Source organism: Dipteris shenzhenensis, chromosome 26 (genome assembly GCF_047967505.1).
Source record: "Dipteris shenzhenensis isolate YYH24624 ecotype China chromosome 26, Dip_SZ_1.0, whole genome shotgun sequence".
Lineage (NCBI taxonomy): Eukaryota > Viridiplantae > Streptophyta > Polypodiopsida > Gleicheniales > Dipteridaceae > Dipteris > Dipteris shenzhenensis.
The window spans coordinates 6727236-6753032 of record NC_141621.1 but is presented as its reverse complement, the minus strand read 5'-3'; the positions used below and the strand labels follow the sequence as shown (position 1 = coordinate 6753032).

The following is a 25797-nucleotide window of genomic DNA, read 5'->3' as shown; positions in this document are numbered from 1 at the left end:
AAATAATCACTGAGGGCTTTGCCCTTTCCTGTAGCATATATTGCCCTCTCGCCGCACTGCGAAGGGTGTCCCAATCTGAGACAGTGCACTCTTGCACTTTTCGGCTGTGCTACCTACAGACATTTGCTCCCAAACTCAAAAAAAAAGGAAAGCAACACTGATCCTCTTACTAGGACACCGCGAACTTGGTTTGCTTTCTTGAGCTCCTTACCACGAACCAAGCTCTGATACCATGTGAAGAGAGTGGGAGAGAAGTAAGGAGTCTCACTTGCAGCTTTCTCACATACACAGTGGGGGAATATACACAATGATGGAGGCTAAAAACAGTTTTCCTCTTCGTAGTTGTGAAAGCCAAAAGAACTCTAAGTATAAAAGAATAGGTGAACCCTATATGTGGGTCTCAAACCAAACTCAACTAACTAAGGTGGCATACTAACTGAGCCACTAAGTAGGGTACATAAAGATAGTTGTCATCTAGTTATTATTCATGGGCGGTGTACCAACCGCATCTGCAACTAACAAGTCGGTGACATAAATGCACAATGGTCACTCTGGCATATCACAAGTGGAGCTCGATATCTCAACAAAATTTACCAAGACTTGTCCAAAGATGATAAAATAATCTTCTACCCATGCTGGGTTTATAGCACTGAGGACAGATGCTTTCATCACATATGTGCCTCATGGGAAGTCCGCAACTGATAATCCCATCGCACCAACAAAAAGAATTGTCAAAGGATGACATGGCCTATCTCACATCTAGCTTCCCATATCTAACCACTCTCTATGCCTATCTCATAACCTCACTTACCCTTGCTGCTACCACCCTCTTAACCTTCCCTGAGCTCTTGCCTAACATCTACTCATGTCATTATCTCTTTGCTCATACCTCTCACCACTTTCAAGTAACCCAACAGTTGCAAATTTCCCAACCCCTCATACCTAACTTCTTCCCTCCCTTGCTAATACTACCCTCGAGGATTACCAAGTTGCTCAAACCATTTGCCCAGTTCTTCCCTCCCTCCCCTTTGATTCCCCTCCCACAACTAATACTCTTCCATATTTCTCCCCCATGTCCTCAGATTCTCTTCTTGCCCTGCCATCACCTTCGACACTCTTGTATTGACATCAACAAAAAATGACCCAATATTTGATTTTGAATATCAAGATCCAGATAATCCAATTCATATACCCATGCCAAATTTCAATGATGGGTATGATTTTGATGAATACCACTTCCAGTAACCCCATCAAGGATTTCTGGAGCAAATATCCTAATATGAAAACTTTAATTGGATGGACCCTAGACAACTTCCCTACCGACCTTTGTCAATAAAAATTAGTGAAGCTTGGGTTAGCAAGTTGGATTCCCAACTTAATTGGTGCTGCCCCAAGCTCTTTGATGTAATGTTCTTGAAAGAATACCTACATGCGCCTCCATGTCTTTGAACCCATCCCAAGTTCTATGTAGTTCCATGATGGCATAGATGGGAGGCCAACATATACACACTTTGGTTGAGGATCACACCATTAATTGGCCAATGATCGAGCCATACTCTCATGTAAAATGGAACATCCATCGCACACTGATCCGAGCACTTCAATAGCATGAGGAAATAATGTGCAACAACATTGACTGCATCCTTCGTCAAAGTGCTATCTTTTGCAAAACCCTGGACGTTCCCATCCATATCAATCGCCATTTGCCTACACTCAGTTTCAATCAAAATGAGTGCATGGATGCTCAGACTACAAGACGACTCTATCAAAGAGTCATCTTCTTCGAAACACGCCACATATCTCTATTCAAACAAATGGTGGATACAGGCTTCCTGGAAATAAAGCAAAAATTATATGGTGCCAAGGCTTTACAACAGGATCGACTGGCATGTCATAAGTTCCATAGCCACTAGGTTACATGCATGGCATCTCAACTCCATGATCACAATAAGACATAACCCGAGGATGGGTAATAAAATGGATTCGAGGTATGTTGTCTCTATGCCCACATGGACTTAGGTTGCATAGAATGAGTGTATAGAGTGTGGCAAAGCTCCGCTTGACTTGCATAAGAAAATGATGATGTGGCCACTATGTTCACATGTAGGTGTGTGCCAGTGGAGCAGTGTGCTGAGGTAGCAATTGTGCTCACATGAAGTGTCTATGAAGAGACTAATGTGCTTGGTAGGAGGTCAATGCCACATACAGTGAATGACATGGTAGCTGAGGTGTTAGATGGTGACATGGTTGATGACATGGCATTGGTGATGATGTGGTAGACAACTAGCAAGTGACATGGCAAAGCCTACATGGTTGTCAATGTTGACATGGCACTGTGGACCCCCATGTTGATGTGGCAAGTGACTCAGCCATGCTGTGAGACCAGATAAGGATTTACCTATGTCACAGATAACGAATTGAGGGGTTGACACATGTCAAGTTGAGAGCTCTCACCATGTGTCTTATCCTAGACCGAACCCCACATAGATAAGATAGGGTGTTGAATGGCTGAAATATTTTGGGATTCCACAGAATCTTAAAAAGATTATGTTAAGGTGTAGAATTCCATTGACGAAGAGGCGGAGGAGAGCCATTCGTCTCTGCTAGGCTTTGTTGCTTTGATGTGTCGCCCGTGAGCCTAGGTGCTTGAGTCACCAGTCAGATCAAGGCAGTTGAAGTTCCCTAATGTATGAGGAAGCTGTTGGAAGAGCCACCATTTGGAGAGGGGGTCCATTGCAGATTGGACGTAGAGGTAGCTATTTAGTGGAGCACTAGAGATTGCATGGAGGACTCTAGGCTATTTCGCACCTCTGTCAATGGAGCTGAGAGATGTGTTTGCATGCACATTGGAGAGGAGGGTTGATGGCACCTTTCATTGAGTTACCTGTTGAAGGAGCCGCCAATCTGGTCGTTGGGCCACCTTGTCGAAAATGTTGTTTGGAGAGCCATGGGATGCTATTTTACTTGCAAGGCTAGAGGTGGTTGAGGTTGTAGGTTCACTCATTTGTATGGAGCTATGCCATCTTTGGAGATGAAGTAGTAGGCATCTTTACTGGAGTTTGTTGGAGGCACTGTGCTTGTTGAAGACTCAAAATGGAAGGGCTCATTGGAGGCATAGCCTATCAATTGTGAAGGTTGGTGATTGGTGGAGCTATGGCATAGACGAGCCCTTGAGTCACCTTAGTTTCTCGATCGTCTGCTGGTGTTTGGTTGTTGATGTCATAGAGGTCACCTTTGGGATGTAATGGCAGCTCTGAAGCCGATGAACCCATGAGCCTTGTAATGCTGAGCGGGATTCCATTTCATAAGTTGTAGTAGAGTGTGAGCCACCTTAAGTTGCCTCACTGTAGTTGATAATTGCAAAGTCATAGTGTTGTAGAGTGGTAGAAGCTTGTCTGTAGGTAGACTTTCGATTATGCCTTAGGTTGCCTTAGTTGCTGTACTCGAGAACAATGCACACATACATTTGAAAGAAGATCTATATCTCTCTTTCTCTCATAGAGGGCAAATGTCTCCCAAAGAACTCTCTCCCATACATAATCTCTCTCTCATATGAATCTCTCAAAGAACTCAGTGAGTTTCTCAAAGAAGATTACTCTCTCATTGAAGAATGAACAAAATGAGCAAATATCAATCTTTCTCACAAAGGAGTCACTCATGAACTTCTCACAAAGGAATCACTCATGAACTTCTCACAAACTCTCAAAGGAGATGAATGGAAGTGAACGGAAATAATAGACAGAATTCTATTGAGCAAATCGAAATTCTCTCAATGGAAGAGAATCCTCACAATTACTCAAGAACTTTTGATCTCTCAATCAATCACCCTCTCTCTCATCAAAAGGCAAGGGTGCTCTGATACCTTGACAAAATATGAAGAGGGGAGAGGAGAAGAGTGGAGATGAGGAGAGAGGGCACAGCTAGAGAGCACACCACAAATGACTAACTGTACACTAGATTTAGTTGAAAATGTAGAATATATACAAACCCTTATAGAGTTAGGAAAGGGTTATGGCATCTAACCCTTGTGCCTTTTAGCACTCTCTATGTGTTAGTGCTATATACAAATGATCACATGATGTTGAGATGGTTTCTCAACACTCCTTCCACCACTACATTATCCTTTCCACTATCCATGTCCTTCCTTGCTCACCCATCATTCATAGCTTTCACTCTGTCACACCCTCTCTCAACTACTATTCCATCATCATTGACTCCCCCACCTTCTATGTTCTGACCCCCTACATTTATGGCTATGGTGCCTTTAGCACCTGGCATGCCACCCTCCTTTTTGTCCCTGATGTTCTCCCAGTCTACATTGGCATCAGTCATGCCTTCAACACACTCACCTTCTACGTTGGCATCAGTCATGCCTTAAGCACTCTCACCTTCTACATTGGCATAAGTGATGCCTTAAGTACACTCACCTTCTAATTTGGCAATAGTAGCACCTTTAGCACTAGCACTATCCATGGTTACATTTGTAGTAATGTCACCACTGTGGTCTTTATCAAGGCTACTTGTCTCACCCATGCCCTCTCAGCCATATGGCCCTATGGTTGTGACTAGCCTTACTACTGCTCAATCGAGAGGTCCTTTGGACATTGTAACTACTTTAGGTCTGAGTTTGGGTTAAAGTGTTGCCTTAACCATGGTAGTTCTGAGTTCCACAGAGAAATGGAGACTTATGGAACTACTTAACAAAGCCTACATGAAAAACCATAAGTTCAAGGGCCACATCCATGAAGATGCTAAATCTCATGTCAAAAAATTCATCACAGCATGTAAGGCCAAAGGGGTGGAGAACGAGTGTGCTTTTCTTCATATCTTTGCTTCAAATTTGGAAGATGCAATGGACATGTCATACAATCACTTTCCCCTTGATCACTTCTAGAGTTGAGAAGATTTGAGGGAGGAATTTATGTGGACTTTCAAGTTGGAAAATTTCGGGTACATGATTGTTCAAGAGCTATCCACAAACACTATGAATCCATGAGAGAGAATTTCTAAAATGTGCATGTGAATGAGGGTATTGGGGGTGGCAAAGGTGTCTATGGCACCTAATGATGTTGTCATGAAAGGGTGGTTCCTAAAGGCCTTACCCCTTATCGTTGCTATTAGACTTGTGGACAAACTCCCTTACCATGCCTCCTTGCATGAGTTCCTGAGGGAGGCCATGAAGATGGAATGGTACCAGTGGAGTTTTGCACCCTCACAACTTCAAACTACCAATCACTCAAGAGAGAAGAGCTCATTAGAATGGGAGCATCTCAAGAAATAGTTAGAGCAAATAAAGGAAGGACTTAAAGAAAGAACAATGGGGGAGGTTCCGTCAACCTTTGAGACTTAGGTTAGAAGTGGGCTCTGGTGCATCGAATGCAAAGGTGTAGGTCATGGTCACTGGGAATGCCCTTCCAAATGTAAGGTATCCACTTTTGCTTCTTTTTGTACCTTTTGTGAAGTCCATGGACATGATTCCTTTGAATGTCGCTACCTCAAAGGCTTACAGAAGCCTCTACCTAAATATTCCAAAGGTGAGCCTCTAGTTGCTCTATGGTCTAAGGAGCCACACAGACCACTTTTGGGAAGGTACTAGTACCTCCTACTCTTGTAAAGAAATCTAAGCCCCTTAGTTCTCCTACTATCCCACCTCCATACTACCGAGGATTACCAAAGAGCGAGCAAGGAAAAGCGAGCGAGCCCAATTAAGCGAGCGTGATTAAACAACAGGCAAGCGAGCAGCCCTTGATCCACTATATGATTAATCAAATTTCATTGGAGAGAGGAGTCATGTCCCAAAATGATATTGCTTCCCTCCTTCCTTCTCATGCTATCACATTAGACTCATTATGGAGAGAGATTCAATAGTATATAAAATATATGATTCACAAAAACAAAGACTACTAAGTAGAGGGCACATTGTTCGAATTGCACATCTCCTTCCTTCTCATATATTTACATTACAATAAATTTGGCAAACAAACACATAGTGGTACTGAATACGAGATTTGAAAAAGAACTAACATTGCACACAAGTTTTACATTACATATCATGCCCGCCATGCTTATATGATTACATATTCCATACATGCATCATGAATACAAATATCAGGCTACACATATCCTTTCTCCCCATACTTGGTATCTTTCTCCATACACCCATCCAAAGAAAAGGAGTAGCCTACACATCATATTAAATACCTTTCTCTCCTTACTTTCACACTGAAATCCTTATGGAGAGACAACAACATAGGAGCAGGTAGAATATAGCCAAAACGTGCTCATACTCTACATGTACATATCATGCCTTCCATGTTTGCAGAAGTACATCTTCCAAACGTCTGATCCAAAAAATGGAAGGCATGTAGAGCAAAAAGGCACATTACATCTATTGCATCTTCTACTATTCACCTTAAAGGCTGACATATCTTGCCTCTAATGCTTGCAGAAGTATATCCTTACTTCGATTACAAAAACATAGAAGGATCCCTACCTCTATAATCCGCATGTTCAACAAAGAACAATAGAATGTCTTTCACATCATCTAGTCTATGGAAGATGGATTTCTTTTTCCAGCCAGTGCTTGAAACAACTCAATCTTAGTCAACGCTGCTTGATGCATAAACTGATGCACTGTATCACTCAATCCCAGCACTACAATGAACACAAAGTATATGTGCTTGCAAGGCATATAAGGAGTTTTACTTGTCTCCCTTTGAGTGAAATCAAGACATGTACAACGTGGGAATTCTGAAATTGAGACACAGTATGTTAACCCCTTGGAAATTGAACCTGATGTACGAATGTGGAAAAGATGCACCTCATTTGGAATAATAGTGCTCTCTCTTACAACCTCCCCATTCTCTGCAACTGCCTTGCTTATCCTTTCTTTGAATTCTTTATTCAACCTAGTTCTCCATGATACAAGCTTTCCATCACGATGAGATGGGCGCACATGGCTTGGCGTATGGATTTTTTGCATACGAGATGGGAAGCTCATGACACCAATAGCATCATCAGTCTCAAATACAAATCCTGCCCTTACCAGGGTCTCCCTCTCATCCACAGTAATTGACGTCCCACATGCAACCTTCCACACACCTGGAGAGTTTCCAGGAACACCTTGAATGGAATTATCCACCTTCCATGTATGGGTCACAGTACTATTACAAAACCAAACAAATTGTTCTGTCAATCCATTGGAATGTTGCCTTCTTCCCTTAAAGCAAGGCGCTGGCACACCATTGCTTGCACTTCTACCAAGCGCATTGATCATTGCCCCACACCGTCTCCGACTTTCTGTCAAGTAACCAAAGCATGTGACAACACTATGTGCTTCAGTTCTCCTAATTGCCCAATTGGCATCATGAATGTTTGCCTCTCTACAAACTACCTGGTTTGTAGGATTTAAAAAATCAAGTTGTCGTCTTTTTCCAATCACTCTCTTTGTAGTGACAGTGATGTATTCAGGGCGATGACTATCAAGTGCATGGACCACAGTTGAACATGTAGAACTCCTCTTTCTTCTCACACTTATCGGTTCTGTCATCGGTCTATCCATCTCTGGAGAGTGTAACCCAGCCTCTTCAATCACAGTGTGTGACAAATCAACAAGCCTATTTCTATCTCCTTTACTAGATCCACCACCATCAAGTATTCTTTGTCGTAGAACATCCAAATTTGGACCTGTACCCAAGTGTTTTCCATTCAAAAAGGCATTATAGTGAGCACTCTGAAGGACACTCATTGCAAGATCTGCAGCACAAGCTTCATACAATGTTATGTGTCTTGCATACCCATGTGCTGCTCTCATGCTAGAGTGTTTTGTCTCCGAAAGATTTACTGTAGGAACAAACCCAGAATTTTTCTCTTGCTGCAAAAACATTCCCCCCCATTGGTTGACTCTAACATCCCACCAAGCCAACCATGTGTGGAGTGCTGGCAACTCACCCTCTTTCACATGCAATGGAGACCAATACAAGGTCAATGTTCTCTTGCATTGATCTGCAGAAGCAGCTGTTGTTGCCTCCCTCCATTTCCTACATAGAACCTTATGCTCCTCCTGAAATTGTGGCTTAATGCATCTTTTGGTATGCTCAACCATGCTCATCTCCCAGTGAAAACCACAAGTCCTTTCTTTACCCTCCATTACATTTTCAGGCCCACCATTGTAAACTGTGCGGATAGCAAGCCAATTTGCTCCTGCTCCATCTGCCATGAATCCTCGGAATTGAGGTGGTTCAAAACCATTCTTCTCCATCTGACTATTCAAAAGCTTCCAGAATTGCACTTGTGCATTGGTATCTTCCACCTTGAATTCACATATAGCTATTGTTAAGAGTTCCCTTATGTAAGGGTCATACACATGAGCACCCATAGTTGACCATCCTTTTACTCGATGGACGTGGTCAAAATGCACCCATTGTGATCCAAGGCTACCTCCTGGCCGCATTCGATTCACCAAATCAACCCCTGATCCTGGACCAATGGTCGACATTTTGAAAATATGTGGTTGTTGTTCATCTTGCAACTGCCCAGGAAACAAGATACTTTGCACATATGGATATCTGCATCTCTTTTTCAAACCCAGTATTGAATCCATTTCACCATCTCCTCCTCTAGCATCACATCTTGCACTCTGCACTATTCTCTGAAGCCTTCTCCTTTGTGTCATTGGTGTGATTGTATCCAAAACCTCTTCAAATTGTTGGTAATCTAGAGGTTCCATAGCAACCCCCTCCTTTGCAAGCAACATATCCATCATAAGGTCTTGTGTAACTGAGACCTCAATGTTTTTGCAAGATGAATTTGCATTTAGCCTAGCACGCATTGAAACAAGATCATCCACTTGCAATTCCTTTGCACGACTTTTTCCTTTCTCAACAGGATGGTCATGGAACCCAACATGCACAGCACATCTTGTCGTCTTCGCTCTTTCATGAGGCAAGCAATAATATATGATAGCACTGCATTGATAAACACACTCTGGGATTTCTAAACAATGCTTGCAGACAATTGATCCCAAGGTTGGATCAATTGGACCAGGCATAGGTGGCTTCCTAAGCTTTCCCTTCCATTGTGTATCATTCAGAACTCCCATTCGTTCAAGGTAAGGACAATGAATGTTACAGCATCTCAAGTATCCAGAACATCTACTCATCCTTACAATTCCATTGAAAAAGTCTTGTGAACATGTTGAATATTTTGTCCATACATGACCATCGGCATTTTGTTCCATTCCAGACATTGGAGATCCATCAGGCAAAGGGGGGAGTTCAAAGACAACATACCCATCATAAGTTTTAGGCAGTTCAACAACCTTCTCAACTCTAACTGCTGAAGTTAATGCAACATGCAAAGAACTATTCAAAGGCATCTTCTCTATAAGTGAAATAACACTATTCACTTCAGCATTTTGAAAGTCACTATGAGAATCTTTCCTTCTTATCACCTCAACTCTGAAGGTTGAATGTTGTTTTCCATTGATCTTGTACCCTTTTTGACCGTCCTCCAAGTCCACCAAAGGAAGCACTATGGCAATGTCATCCACTCCGATTTCTTGATGTAGACTAATCTCCTCATCCGCAAGGTGAAAGTGTTCCTTGAGATCTACTAGGGAGACCTCCAATAAAGGAGTGTCGTAACGAATGGACAATGTTTCTGATTCTCCAAAGTGAATGAACACAGATGCAGGCATGTTTTAGATGCACAAATGAACACTAAAGGATTGGCGCCACCCACTACGAGAACAATTTCATCAATTTGCAAGCGCAAAAGAAGACGGAGCTCTAGAATAGCTAGCGGCTCTTGATTTACAAAAGAAGATGTAGCCAGTAGAAGAGTGTGATAAAAAATGACATTGCCAGAGAAGAGGTGGCATCAAAAGAGCAAACGGAAGCACAACAGATGGAAATAGAAGAAAAGAGGTTGATAGAAGAGGACATGGCAGCGGAAGAGAAGATGTTGATAGAAGGACGAGATGACAAAAGAAGAGAAGATGTGAAAAAATTATGTCTTTGAAAGGTGGCGAGTTAGATGACGCCGTCACAATTATCTTCATAAAGGCTCCATGACATGGTTCATAATATCCATGAAAATGGTAATCATTTCACAAGATGGTAATCCGAATATTAAAGGCTCCATAACTTGCAAACACGAATCTGGTAAGAGGATATGTTTAAGAACAGAATCAATATGAACCGTTACCTTCTTTTGGCTGTCATCCACCCAAATTGAAACATGAAAGGCAACGTTCATCCTGCCTGACAGCCTGACCCTGTCCTCCAAATCCCGTTCAAGGTGAATTCAAAATTCCTAACAACAACTGAGAGGGCGTTCCCACGCCATCCGTTTGTATCCCTATTTCACCACATGTTCCCACGCCATCCTCCGCGAAATTGGCCTCTGAATTCGGAGCTCCAAAGCACTCCACTAAAGTCGGGAAAATTGGTGATGTTAAGCTTGATTTTCGTTGTTCCCCAAATTTCAAAACGGTTGTTCGTGCTCTCAAAACTTCAAAAGTTCGTTTCCATCAATGTATCCTGCTTTTCTGAAGGTTGCAGTACGAAGCTGCCTTCACTACTGCTTCGTCTATACAGCTTGCCCTCCAACACTTCCCTCAACTTTCGTCAATCTCCTTTTGAAGAGCAAGGAACGGGAGGATGAGTATGTCTCTTTGAAGAATAGTTCCTTCTTGCTATTGTAGACAGGACCGAGATAAATGTGGTGCGAAATGCTATTCGAAAGACACAGTAGATTCAGTTAACAATGTTTCTTGCTACATAATGGTCTAGCTCACGCTCGTAAAAATTGCGCAAAAATCTGCAAAAATCGTTTGCAGATCCGTTAACCTGAACGTAGACACCTGCAAAAATTGCGCAACTGGCTCATGGGTTCCTTCGAGCAGAAAGCACCATCATCTTCATCTCCAAGGCAGAATGTGCAGCGACATGTAATTAACATGAGCAAAAGAGATATGTTCCTATTGTCACATGCTAGGCAGGGGATGAATCTGCACAACAGAAACGCAAGAATCGCGCGAGCAGAACGTCTGCTCGGATTGCTTAACAATGTAGGAATTTGCAGAATAGAAACCTAAACAGAACTGCTCCGATTGCTATTAGCAGTGAATGAATTTGCACAACAGAAACGCAAGAATCGGGCAAACAGAACCGGTCCGATTGCTTCTATCAAACAAGGACACTGTCGAGAATTGAATCAAGGAGACAGCACTGCTCCGATTTGATCCTGTCAAGGCGAAGTAAGATACGGTTGCATGTCCTTGAGAAGCCCGACGACCTGCTGGATCGTAGGTCGTTTGGACGGAACTTCAGCGGTGCAGAGATCGCGACAAGGCAGACTTCGCCACTTCCTTCACCATCATCTTCATCTCCAAGAACCACCGCTCCACCTCGTTCCAATAATCTTCGTTCTTGTTCCTCTGGCAAAGAAAGAAGAAAGCTGATGCGAAAGAAGAAAGCTTACAATTGGCGGAGACGTTGCGACGACCTGTGAGTCTCCAGCGAGGAGTGAGACGTTGCGACGCCCGCAACTTTCTATCGCATTAGCTCCCATTAGCTCCAACTTTCTATCGCTGGAGTCCGTCGAAGGTCTTTTCGTCGGCGTTTCCCTTACATATTGCTCTTTTTCTGTTTCCCTTACGTTGAACAGATTGGCGGAAGATGCGGAAGATGTTTTCCTTACATTCAAAGCGGAATTCAAAGTGGTGAGTTAGAAAGATGACGAGTTTCCGCTGCTCTTTCTCTCACTGATCAGTCGTTCCAATTGATCTACAACGCTCGTTCCAGTTGAATCATGCAAGGCGAGTACTTACCTTCGTTCTGTCCACGGCAACGGCGTTCTTAACCACGGCGACGGCGACGGCGTTCTATTGATTGCCCTGTCGCTCTTCACCTCGCAGGCCTTCACCTCGCAGGCCTCCCAAGCGTGTTCCTTCTCTTCTCGCCATCTAGAAACCATCTCGCCTTCTCTTCTCGCCATCGCTCCTTCCTTCTCTTCTCCCATCTAGAAACCATCGCTCGCTATAGCCTTCTGCCTTCTGCCTTCGCTCCTTCTGCCTTCTGCCTTCTGCTATAGACCATCCTTCTGCCTTCTGCCACCTCGCTCTTCCACGACCTCGCCTCTCTTCTTCCATGACCCACCTCCTCTTCCACGACCTCGCCTTCTCTTCCACGACCTGCACTCCCTCTTCGCTTCTCCCTCCTCTTCCACAACCCACCTCTCCCTCCTCATCGCCTCTTCCTCCTCTTCCACGACTCGCACTCCCTCTTCGCTTCCTCAGCCCTCCTCAAGCTTTCTTTAGCCTCCTCTCTTCTCCTTCCACGCTCCACCTTCTCCTTCCACGCTCCAACCTTCCTCCCAGTGTGGTAGTTGGAGTAGCCGCCTTCTCCTTCCACGCTCCACCTTCCTTCCAACGTCGCCTCCACCTTCCACACTCAACTCACCTCCTCACGAAAGGTCTCGTGCACTCCCATCTTCTCCATCTCCTCCACCAAGGTACACGCTCCCTCTCCGACGCTTTTGTTTTTGCGAATTCCAAGCTTCGTATAAAAAATTAGCCAAGCTACACACATCCTTTTTTTAATCTACTTTCCATGAGAAAGGGCAGCGCGTTGACGCGCTGCCCTTTCTCATGGAAAGTAGATCAAAATCATGTTAGAGGAGCTATACTAAAAAGCATTGGGGGTATACTAAAAACTTAAAAAACTTTCATCAATTTTTGTCTATACACCTCAAATTGATTTCGAAATTGTGAATCCTTCTTCTCCTCACATCCTCATCCTCCAATTTTTCAATCTTCCAAGACCTCTCTAGTGAGTCCTTAAGCATTTGGAAGAGCCATGACGTTAGGAGCATTTTGGATACCCTTTCCATTGAAATGGACAGCGCGTTGACGCGCTGTCCATTTCAATGGAAAAGAACATCTAAAATCCTCCATTGTATCTTTCATGTACCACCTTCATATTTGAGTAAAGAAGGAAATTTTGATGCTTGTGATACCAAAATGGACAGCGTGTCAACGCGCTGTCTATTTCGGTATCCCAAGCATCAAAATTGGCCTCTTTTATGCTTCATAATAGAATTTCAGTGGGGTGGCATTTAGATGTTTTTTGCTTCAAAATGGACAGCGTGTCAACGCGCTGTCTATTTCGGTATCCCAAGCATCAAAATTGGCCTCTTTTATGCTTCATAATAGAATTTCAGTGGGGTGGCATTTAGATGTCTTTTGCTTCAAAATGGACAGCGCGTCTTTTTTGGTAGAAAGATCTTTACAATTTAGGACACTGACATGCTCTCACACTTGCAACAGGCTTCCTACAATAAGATTGGTTATTGGGATCAAGAATGCTGCCACACTTGACCTGCATGGTGACTTGAAAATAAAAATAGCTTCCAGATCCCTGAGTTACTATGTCAAGCCATCTTGTGTCAAGTCTTGCTCAATAGTGGCCTTATATTGGGGTAGCATTTTATATGCCCTTTTCACCAAAATGGACAGCGTGTTGACGCGCTGTCCATTTTGGTAGAAATAGCACTAAAATGCACACTACTAATGTGTGCTTTCACAGTTGCATTCAACCTATACATTTTAAGATTTTTATTAATATGAATGCTCATTGGATATAAGATCTCAAAGAGGAAGAGTGAAGTAGATATGAGGTCGTAATAAATGTCATCTATGTAGCTTTCAATTCTGCAAGTTATTTTGACCACAAGGATGATTATGCCAACACATTGTATGCTTTTGCTTTTAATCTGCATTCTTGAATTATGCCTCAAGTTAAAGGAGGAACTCCTTGATTGTGAGGAAAGTCCTGTATGGAAGGGGGTGAGAGTTTGTGGAATATTGGGAGAAATCCCCCAAAAGATCTCCACATATACATGTATTACACAATACATGTATATAAATAGACATGCTTAAGTATTCATATACATGTTTGTGTGTTATACATTTATTGTATATTTATTTGTGTCCATATGTCATGTATGAAAATGTCAAGATGTATATATGAAAGTCTGTTGTAAATGTAAACATATGCATGGAAGATGTAGTCTCTTCCATTAGCAAATGAGTGCTATATGGGGTTGAGAGTTTGAGAGGTTATGTATATATATGCAGATATAAATTCATACATAGATAAGTTTATACATGCATACGTAAAACTATTTACATGTGTTTTTTATTTGTACATAGAAAAGGATATGCATACATATGCATAAATATGTGAAAACAGATGTGTTTAAAGATAAATAAAGACATGTGTATAAAGATAAATAAATATGTTTAGATATTCCTTTATACACATCTATGTATAGGAGTTTGAATGTTAGCTCTATGTATCAATAATAGTATATTAGTTTGACTGTTAGCTCTATGTATCTAAAATAGTATAGGAGTTTGACTGTTGGCTCTAAGATAAACTAGACCCTAAATGCATGTGTTCAAAATGATAGTGTAAACATGTATCTGGTTAGTGTTTAAAAAATTTAACAGTTGTGCTCACATTGAACTCTTGATCTTCATAGAATGTTTTGGAGAAGAATAACATGTGCCGTGAACAAGAGATTTTTTCTATAGTTTGCTATACTATATTTGCTCTTGGATTAGATTTTCATTGTCTTGCAATCTCATTTCATATGTGACCAGTGTATGAAAAGGTGTTATTTTTGTATTTCATTTCAGGATGACAGGAAGGAAAGGTAAAAAGCCTCAAGAGGCTCTGCCTCCAAAGTTAGCAAGAGGAAAGAAAATAGATCCCCCTGCCCAATCATCAGTAGGTGGGACAGAAGAACCAGGGAGTGGAGCAGGTTCTGAGCCTGATACATCCTCTGCTCCAAAAGATGAAGGACCAAGATTGGAGGAGGTTGAATTGGATGACACTGAAGTGCAAGTGGAAGGAGGAGGTGATGTGATTGGAAAATGCAGGATGCTTGATTCAGATCATTGTCCTCGCATTCCATTATGTAGATTGATCCCCTATGCACGAGTACGAGGACTGCGTGATGATGTGTCTTCATTAAAAAGTGCATTCCAAGTGGAGGGCTACCTTCCAGAGAAAGGATCTTTCATAGTGTCCGTTTGCAAAAGTGATGGAGAGGAGGTAGTAGTGACAGATGATATGATGGAGAGGTGGTCTCCCACTTGGAGAGATGTTGATGAAGAGTTTGAGAATGACTTGCTATCAAGTCATGAATTTAAATTTATGTCAAGAAGGATGTTTTTTGTTTGGGAGGGAAATCATAGGACTACTGCTTGGATGAGTGTTATAAAGGATATCTTTCCTACAAACAAAAAACGACACATAAGAGTGGTTTGCACAATAATTGATCCTAGAAAAATAAGTGAGATTGCTCTATTGGCTGGCCTACAGCGCATGAATTCGTAAGTACTTTGATACCTTTTTTTCTTCCATTATTTTGTCTTATATAATTCTTTATCTTCATTATTTTTATTTTGTACAAACGAACTAATCTTTTGATGTATCTTGTAGTATGAATGAGCATGCCATCGTCAAACCTAGCCTCCGAGACACACTTATAAATGCACACAACATTTGTGAGTGTGATCCTACGATATTTATGAAATCATTGTCTCCTAATGAAGTGAAATCCATAGAGAACTGGAGGGCTCATGAGAGTAAAGGAAAAAGACCCTGGTTTCCATTGACAAGAGGCTATCTTGCAAGATTGGTCTTTCAGGTTTAATGCTACACTTCTCTTGGTGCTTATTCTCTTTCATTCCTTTTCTTTCTATAAAAGGAAATCTTTTGTGTAGGTTGAGTACAATACAGAGCTTAAAAAAGCAATTGATAAGATATCCACAAAGATGCCTATAGACCAAAGAACAGAAGTTGAAGGAAAGCAACGTGTCCTGATTCAAAAGAGAATTGCTGACAGGATGGGAAAGGTGAGAGTTTAATTCTTCTTGTTGTTACATTTTTTAATCATTTTATGCATCTAACATGCAATGCTTGGATAGGTTTTGAATTGCATAGATCCAGGCTTGGGTGAGGCCTGGTTGGAAAAGTTATTTGCCTTGCGATTTGATGGTCTGGACTCTTGTGTAACTTTGGAGAAGCTGCAACTCATAGCAAAGTCTGATTTGAGATTGGAGAAAAAAATCATTTTTCTTTCCTTGTTGGAGGCTACCAAACCAATGAGGGATATGTATTTCATGCCTGTGGGGGATGTGGAGTATAGAGGGTGAGTTGTTCCTTTCATAAATAAACTTATTTTGCAGTGTTTGTATGTATTATAGAAGTGCCATAAGTCTTAATTGTGTGAATACTTTGTTTTTCACTTGTGTAGATGGATTAATAGAGAGATATTTCTTGAGAAAGTAGAGACCCAGGCTTTGAAAGTTCTTGATGACTTGAGGGTTGTAACAACGATGGGCGTTCCTTTAGAGACACCAAAAGATTACACAATGCAACAATACATGGAGGACATAAAATTAGAAGGAAGAAAGCATTTGTTCTTAGCTCTACGATCAAAGGATTCAAAGATTGAGAGTAAGGGAGGAAAGAAAGCAGATGGTCTCTCTGAGTTGGACATGGCCGCTCACAGGGTTGTCTACAGGTTGGTCCCTTTTAGTTTTAATGATGGTGCTTTTCTATTTGTTTTGTGAAGCTTATAACAACATTGAACTTGACAATCATTTTTATTTGTCTCAATTTTTTTGTGAACCTTTCTTTATATAGGAGGTCCAAATAATTAGTGATTGTTGATTTGTAGGTATCTTGCTCATTTGGCAAGAGAGAGAAAGATCTTAGAGATTCCAAATTTGTGCAAGAGTTGGGTGGAAATTGGTCATGCTGCTTGTATGTATCCTCATGGCATGCACAATCACTCTCAATGGGAACTTGCAAATTGTCCTTGGTGGATAGACTTCCCCAAGGGACAAGTCTTGGTGCGTGAGAGAGACTTTCACAAGAAATATGCCTCATCTAAGGACATTGAAGAAAGTAAGGATAAAATGGGCGAAAGCTCTAGAAAAACAAAAACACAAGCACAAAAACAAGAACAAGCTCAAAAGAAAGGTAAGAAATATACATACATGTTGAGTTTCTAATGTTGTTTGTGATGAGGGTTTGGAATAGTATACTAATGTTATTCTTTCCTATCCATTTAGATGAGGAGCCATCTAGTCCACCAAGGCAAGATAAGGATCAAATGGAGCATGCAAGTAAGGTTCTAGTTTATTTTTGTTCTTGCTATCGGTGTTTCAAAATTTCCTTTGGTTGTGTTTGATATAAATTTTCCATGTAGGATCACAATCTATCACAAAGTTAGTACAACATTATGTATTTCATAAGGCACAGTCACCGGATAGTCTATCGACTCGAGGTATCACTCCATTATATGCTTGTATGGTGGGTGATTACATAACCATGGGCATGGACTTTTCACAGTCCAAGAAAAATGAAAAGTATACTATTTTGCATGAGTTTTTCATGAATGTAGTTAGCCCTGATCGAGACTACATGCGGTTGGGTAAGAAGATTAAGTGGGCTGCGGATTTTATATTGGTTGACTTTCCCACTGGATTTCCACTTGATGAGAGAGAACCCATCCCAATTTGGAACCTCTTATTAGAGGACCATGTGCGTTATGGGCTTGCTGTTGCAGCAGCTTCATTATCAGATAGTGGTTGGCTGGCAGTTATATGTCCTATGGCAGGTAAGGTTTAAAATCTAGCACTATTGTTGTTATATGTCCTCTATTCTCATTTTTCTTGTATGAGATAGTGTCATTTGATTGTAGGACACTGTATTTCGTGGATGGAGCGCTTTGCATTTGTTCAAGGCTTGGAAGTTGTCAGACGTGTAGTCATTCATGATAAGCTTCCACATGGATACTGTAAATACCATGGTATAACTCTTAAGGTATGCTACAATTCCATGCATGGTGTGTTGTAATGCTACATTCATGAACTTTTTAATGTGTTTCTTTATGTGGGATTGATAGATGCCATGTTACATGTAGTATGCATGCTGGGTTTTGATGGTAAAATCATATATTTCATTTGTGTTCCATATGTGTGGTCACATGTAGTCTTTCAGGCTATGATACTTGTTGGCTAAGGTCATTCTTTGGTATGTGGTTCTCTATGCATGATTCACAGATGCAATCATCTATGTTGGCTCTAGTACGTAGAGCTAAGAAGACTCCATCAATTTATTTGGAAGAGAGTGTTCCACTATTTCAAAACCTTTCCATTGATCCGCTATCTGATTTATGGACTCACTATGTGCCTCTCAGTGAGAGGACAATAGTGCCTATGTCTTCTCAGATGGCTCGAGGTGGACTTGAGCGATGTTGCTACTTTGTTGGGTGCCTTTTGTCTCTCTTATGTGTTCCAGGAGGATTGGTTTTAGAGATGGGTTGTGGCACAGCTCCTCTCATGCGTGCTTGTCAGGCTACTGGTAGACCTTGTTTTTCTTTTGATTCAGATAGCAGTATTATGGCTACCATTGTTGAGCCACTTGTAGCAGACCATTTCGGGAAACGGGTGAGGTCAGAGCATGATGGCGATGGGGATGAAGATAGAGTGGATCCCATCACAAATCCATATGATGATTAGTATGGTACTGAACTTAGATCTTTCTTTGATGACATTTGGATATTTTTGGATTGTTGTTATTGTGTCTTTGACGTTTTGACTTACTATGGTTTCAAATGTATGTTTGATTGTAGTTTGTTACCATGCTATGCAGAAGAAATGGCAAGATTCATGTCAACTGAAAGAAGATATGATGAGAGGCATTCAGATAGGCCACGAGCTCGCATTTACTTTGTTGATGATGAGTGTCAAGAGGAGTAGAATATGATTTAAAAGACCATTTTGATGAGAGCTTGGTGATACTTGTGAGAAGAAGTCCCATTTTGAATATGGTAATATTGCTCTTTGGGGTGAGCTAACAGTAATGTGGTAATATTTCTCTATGTATTATGCAATCCTATGCTTTCAAATGATACTTGGGTTCTCCCACATATGGGTGAAGTGGTATTAATGTTATTAAGTATAATTTCAAGCAATGTGGATGTTTTGATTGTAGGAAAATAAAACCCATTTTGAATGCAGAAGAATTGTTGTGTATGTGATGCAACCCCACGTTTTGAAGTGACACTCCACTTTCTTTTGATTACTAATGACACATATTGGAAGTTACATTATTGAGATAATTCTAATCAATTTTGTATCTTTTCTTGTACTATTAGTCCAAAACATCACTTTTTGACCTCAGGTTTGTACACAGGTCATTTGACACCCAAATCATGTCAACTTCAAGAAACATGTATTTCATAGACACAATGTATTTCACATGCACAATTTAAATGGGATAGGAAGGACAAATACAATTACCATTTGAGAATGCAAAATGTACAAGATGTTGTGCTTGGATAGTTAAATACAATGAAAACATTAAAAAAGGTGTGAGATATGTTTGCAACTTTATATGAGGCAAATGAATACCTAGGATCTTGATGAAGAGAAAGCAAATCAATAAAAGCTTTTGACATGCATATATAGTGAGACTCATAGGCATGAATATACAACTTGTAGCCATATGAGGGACTATGAAATATCAATAAATTGTGCAAGTCATCATCAATAGACTCACTAAAGTATATGAGAATTGAGTTGTTGGAAAAGTCTTAGTTGCTTTAGTCTCTCCTGTGCTACCAAGTCCAAGTTACATTATCAAGATAATTATAATATATTATCAACTTGCTTTACTCTCCCAAATATGGAAAGTAGGTTAAGTTTCATTTTGGAGATTCTTCCCAAATAGTGGATTTCACAAAGCTATGTTGGCTACCTCTATAAGGGATTGTGGAAAAGATCGCTCGCTTTTTTGGGCCCGCTCGCTTTTTCTTGCTCGCTCTATCGACTACCTCCATACTACCTAATCCCCCTCTACTTCAAGCTCCTCTACCTAATCAGGTCGGGGCCCCATACTTCTAACCTTAGCCCTACTATGCACCATACCAAAACCATGCTCCAAGAGGTGGATATGGACCATACTATCAATGTGGTCATTGGGGTGGTTTTTGAGGAGGTCAGTGAGGAGTAGGTAGAGGGACCGGCCTTCCCATCATGTGTTATAGATGTGGAGAGTATGACCACTGGGGTGGTTTTTGAGAAGTTTAGGGAGGAGCAGGTAGAGGGACCGGCCTTTGAATACCCATCGTGTGTTATAGATGTGGAGAGTACAACCACTAACAAGATGATTGTACCCAATCATGCATGGGATCCTCTCAATGGTAGAGTGCCACAATGGCAAAGTGGGACTAGCATCGCACATGAATATCGTTGATGTAGTAGTGGTGGGGGAGGGTGACAAAACGTGCACTATTGGGAGCTATGACAAGGTCACAACAAAAGGTGAAAATTGTAAGGATAACTCAGCATCAGCACCACAGGCCTCCTCAACTGACCAATATTAACTCGCTCTCACTAGAAGTGCATCCCCTCTATAGTCACCCCCTCCCTCCCTAGACTTATCTCCCACATCATCAATGCTACCTACCTACTACCATGTCATCAATTGGTCCCCTGGCCACAACATCACACATGATCATCCACATCATATGTGACACATCATCCATTTCCAGTCATCTACCACATCATCTCGTCAGCAGAGCCACATCATCATTGACTATCACATCATAGTGCCAGATGGCACACCATCCCTTGGCAGTAGGCACAATTACCCCTTCAAAAGCACTCATTTCATGCTAACTGGTGTTAGGGGAATGAAGTCTTTGTGTTGTGGTTTAATAGTCCGTTGGCATACATCACAGCCTTTTACATATTCATAGGCATCTGCCCATAGTGTTGGCCACCAGTAGCCTGCGAGGAGAACTTTTCTTGCTGTGGCTTCCCCTTGGAAGTGTCCTCCTGCAATGCCTTCATGGACTTGATCTCATGAGGCATTACACATCGTCTTAATATCTAGTCCTTGCCCATCTTATACAGTTGTCCTGCAATGAGTTTATAGGGTGCAGCCTTTAGAATCAATTTTTTGGCATCTACTGCTTTCATTTCAGGGGGTGGTCTTCCTGCCATCAAGTACCCACTGATATCTCCACACCATTCTGGAATAGCATCTATTTGAAATAGTGTGGCATCTAGTAAGTCGTCTTCTACTCTAGTGGTTTCTTCTCCCGACTTCACTCAAGACATGTGATCGGCAATGTAATGTTGGGCACCTTTGCGGACCACTATTTTGAAGTTGAATTCTTGAAGCAAGAGGAGCCATCTAGTTATTCTTCCTGTGGTACATGGATGGTTCACAAGATAAAGCAATGCTTGATGGTCGGTGTAGACGACAAATTCATTTGCCAATAGATAGTGCCGAAATTTCTTTACACTATACACCATTGCTAGGGCTTCTCTTTCTGTGGTTGTATAGTTGATCTATGCATCATTGAGTTGTCGACTGGCGAAGTAGAAGAGGTAGTCTTTCTTATGTTCACTAGGTTGACAAAGCACACTCCCAATTCCATACTTGGATCCATCAGTATGTACATGAAAATCAATATCCCAATTGGAAGATATAAGGATGAGTGCTGTGATTAGGTGCCACTTTAAAATCTCAAAGGCTTTGTTGCACTCTTCGGTCCATAAGAATTCCACTAATAATTTGTAAAGTGGTCTAGCTATCATGGCATATCATAATATAAATCTTCTATAGTAGCCGGCATGTCCCATAAAGACCTGTATACCTTTGGAATTTGTAGGAGGCGGCAATTCCATGATGATTTTGATTTAGTCCATGTCAGTTGCGATCCCATGTTGAGAGACAATGTGTCCCAAAACAACTCCGTGGGTAACCATGAACTAGCATTTTGTTGGATTTAGGGAGATGCCATACTCCTACATTTGATTAGTACTTCTTCAAGACATTTGAACTGGTCCTGTTTGTTTGAATAGATACACAAATCATCCAAGAACACCTGTAAAAACTTATTCAAAAATGACTTGAAAGCTATGAATATGACTCGCTAGAATGTGGCTGGGGCATTACAAAGGCCGAATGGCATGACTCGATATGCAAAAATACCCCATTCTATAGCAAATGCTATTTTTGATTGGTCTTGAGGAGCAATTTGCACTTGGTTAAAGCCACTGAAGCCATCCAAGAAGCTATATATTTCGGATCCTACCACCTTTTCCAACACTGTTTCTGTTAAGGGTAGGGGATAGTGATCCCTAGTTGTGGCGACATTCATATTTTTTAAGTTTAAGCATATTCTGAGCTTCTTGTTGCGTTTAGGTACAATGACAATGGGTGAAACCCAATCAGCGTGCTCTATCTCGTAGATGAATCCAGCATCTAGGAGTTTTTCCAGCTCGTCATAAACCATGGTGCCATACTTAGGATTTGTGCAATAAGGTCCACATACCTTAGGGTGAGCACCTTCCCTTATAGGTATCGTGCGTACTACCACTTCTAGTGAAATTCCTTTCATCTCTTTGTATGACCATGCTAGGCAATCACGGTATCCCATTAGGAGTCCTTTGAGTTTAGTTTCATCTTCTTGACGAAGTTGTTTCCCAATGAAAACCAATTTTTCTTCCTCCCCTTCAAGGGCTAGGTTTATTGTGCATGTTTTTGTGGGTCCCTCATAGATTGGAGTTTCACCAATGCTATCAGTTTCTTGAACTTCATATTCTCTGAGTGGTCTTGGCATTGCTATTGGTGCATTGCCACTTGTATAATTCTTGAAGTATTCCGACACTTCTCGAAGATCGGCCTCTGATGGGGTTGAACTAGCCTGACATGTGTCATGTACTGGGTGGCATAGTTGCATTTATTAATTTGTTAGGCTCTTCTTAACTTTCTTTTTTTGAAGTCTCTTGATCGAGCTTCATCCACAGATGTGTCTTATATTTTTAAAACTTCTTACGTTGGGAACTGTGGGGTAACTTTTCCACTGGTAACGTGTTTCCAAGTAAGGGTTCATTTGCTACACATACTCCTTCCAATCCCTCAGGGGACCATTCAAGAGGCAGTGATTCTGATTTTGATGGAGCTGACTTTGCAAGGTATAATTTGACGATCCTTGATTGGACTGATTCAAATTCATTAAAGTGCTCGGCCTTGGCTTTTCTGCGATTTCCTCCTTTAGCTTTCTTGCGGGATCTTCTGCTGTTATTCAACTTTGGAGGTTCAACTTTTGGAGCTCGGCTGCCATTAGGGCATGCAGAATGGCTAAGTCATTATCAAAGATTTGACCTTCAATTTCAGCTTTGGCAGCCTCTGTTTCAAGGTCCCAAGGAAAATCTAAGTCATCATTGGTATGAGTAGCTTCTTCAGGTTCATTATCCCACTCGAGGTCAGCTATAAAGAATGGCATCTCTAGATTGATTGGTTCTTCATGTTGGAGTGGAGGATCTTACCTGTAGTGCCTTAGCATCGATCTGTGAGAAGATGGGGTCTAATGAATGGCAGTTGTCAATGGTTGCCAATGTTTGTATCCAGTTATTGACATTGCTTTGTGAGTCACCCGCTATGGCATGCTGTTGTAGGGGAGCTGATTTGCTTGAGATTGTTGTGGAAGATGTCATCCAATGCTCTAGGCACAATTGGTTTAATAACTCCTATTTCCACATTCACCTTGATTGCAGTGTCTCGATTCTGGATTGTTAGTCTATCAGTTCCCCAGTCATGGAGGACTGATGCTTCCTGTAACCAAGGACGTCCCAGTAAGATTTGATAGGACTTTTTGGGGAGATCCAAGATTGTGAATCGAAGGGAAAAGCAGACTCCTGCGATCTTTGTGGACATGCCATTCACTATCCCCAAGGGTTTAGCCCATGAATCATCAGCAAGGCGTATGTTGAAATTAGCCTTTTGCATCGATGGGAGACCCCATTCTTCATAGAGCTCCTTTGATAGGACATTTACACTTGCTCCACCATCCATTATGGCTTGGACTTCATTATATGCCTTCTGGATCAAAGGCATAGTAATGTTGCATATGTCATCTCTCTCACCCATCTGCACAGGGATATCTTCAATGTCATTCATAGGTGGAGGGGGTTTTGTGAGTTCAACCCATCCTTTGAAACTCTCCCAGAAATTGGGACAATTCCATAAGAGGATTCCAATGGGAATTGACACAAGGCAACTCAAGATGCTAGAGAGTGCAGCTCCTTCAAGTTGATGTGGCGGTACATTATGCTCTGGAGTCTGTTGTTGGAACAAAGGCTCAAGTACAGTATCAATATTTGTGGGGCCAAGTCATGGATTGGGTCGTGAGCTTGTTTCTCAGCCTCAAATTGAGCTTGTTCATTTTGTACCCATTGTTGAAGTGCCTGAAAACGAGACTTCTCCACCTCTGCATTTGGGTATGGAGCTTCTTTTATTTGAGGCTCGAGAGTTGATGTGGATGAACTCGGCTGCTCATTGCTTGGCGGAGGTGGAGGCACTTGTGCTTTCTTTTTAAGAAGTTTCTTTGGTTGGATTGGAATGTTAGGGTCCTTGGTGGCCTCTTTCTGTTGGCGTGTAATTACATTTACAGGTTCCTAATTGGGGTATTGATTTTCATGTACATACTAATGGATCCAAGTATGCAATTGGGAGTGTGCTTTGTCAACCTGGTGAACATAAGAAAGACTACCCCTTCTACTTCGCCAGTCGACAACTCAATGATCCAGAGATTCAACTATGCAACCACAGAAAGAGAAGCCCTAGCAATGGTGTATAGTGTAAAGAAATTTCAGCACTATCTACTGGCAAATGATTTTGTCTTCTACATCGATGATCAAGCATTGCTTTATCTTGTGAACCGTCTGTGTACCATAGGAAGAATAACCAGATGGCTTCTCTTGCTTCAAGAATTCAACTTCAAAATAGTGGTCTACAAAGGTGCCCAACACTACATTGCCAATCACATGTCTCGAGTCAAGTCGGGAGAAGAAGCCATTGGAGTAGAAGATGACTTACCAGATGCCACACTATTTCAAATAGATGCTGTTCCAAAATTGTGTAGAGATATCATTGGGTACTTGATGGCAGGAAGACCACCCGCTGACATGAAAGCAGTAGATGCCAGAAAATTGATTCTAAAGGCTGCATCCTATCAACTCATTGCAGGACAACTATACAAGATGGGCAAGGACTAGATATTAAGAAGATGTTTAATGTCTCATGAGATCATGCCAATCCTGAGTGAAGACCATGAAGGCATTGCAGGAGGACACTTCCAAGGGGAAGCCACAGCAAGAAAAGTTCTCCTCGCAGGCTACTGGTGGCCAACACTATGGGCAGATGCCTATGAATATGTAAAAGGCTGTGATGTATGCCAATGGACTATTAAACCACAACACAAAGACTTCAATCCGCTAACGCCAATTGTTGCACAAAAACCATTTGAAAAATGGGGGATTGATTATGTGGGTCCCATACATCCAGCAGCAAAAGGAACATAGGCACGCTACATCATTGTGGCCACTGATTACTTTACAAAATGGGCTAAAGCTAAAGCAGTCAGAAAGGTAGATGCCAGAAGCACAGCAAGATTCTTATACGAAAATGTGATCACCCGATTCGGATGCCCCATTGAAATTGTGTCAGATAGAGGCACACATTTTGTCAATGAGGTAATCCAAGAACACTTGTCTGGCTTCATGGTAATCCATAGAAAAAGCACACCCTACTACCACCAAGGGAATGGACTAGCAGAATCCACCAACAAAATAATATGCATTATCCTCACCAAGGTAGTAGAACCATAGTGTTTTGATTGGGCAGAGAAACTAAA

At 41.5% G+C, this 25797-nt stretch overlaps 1 protein-coding gene and 1 long non-coding RNA gene across 2 annotated transcripts; both read left to right on the top strand.

The window, feature by feature from the left end:
• Nucleotides 1-17006: 17006 nt before the first annotated feature.
• LOC147884592 (uncharacterized) lies at nt 17007-17584 on the top strand. Its single transcript, XR_015543534.1, has 3 exons — nt 17007-17060; nt 17153-17206; nt 17485-17584. It is a non-coding gene; the product is annotated as an uncharacterized LOC147884592 (long non-coding RNA).
• A 71-nt stretch (nt 17585-17655) lies between these two features.
• Nucleotides 17656-18604, top strand: LOC147884591 (uncharacterized). The gene is made up of 4 exons (XM_087398020.1): nt 17656-17700; nt 17785-17906; nt 18146-18323; nt 18474-18604. The coding sequence occupies exons 1-4, from the start codon at nt 17694-17696 to the stop codon at nt 18602-18604; spliced, it is 438 nt and encodes a 145-aa protein (XP_087254146.1). The 5' UTR covers nt 17656-17693.
• Nucleotides 18605-25797: the final 7193 nt, after the last annotated feature.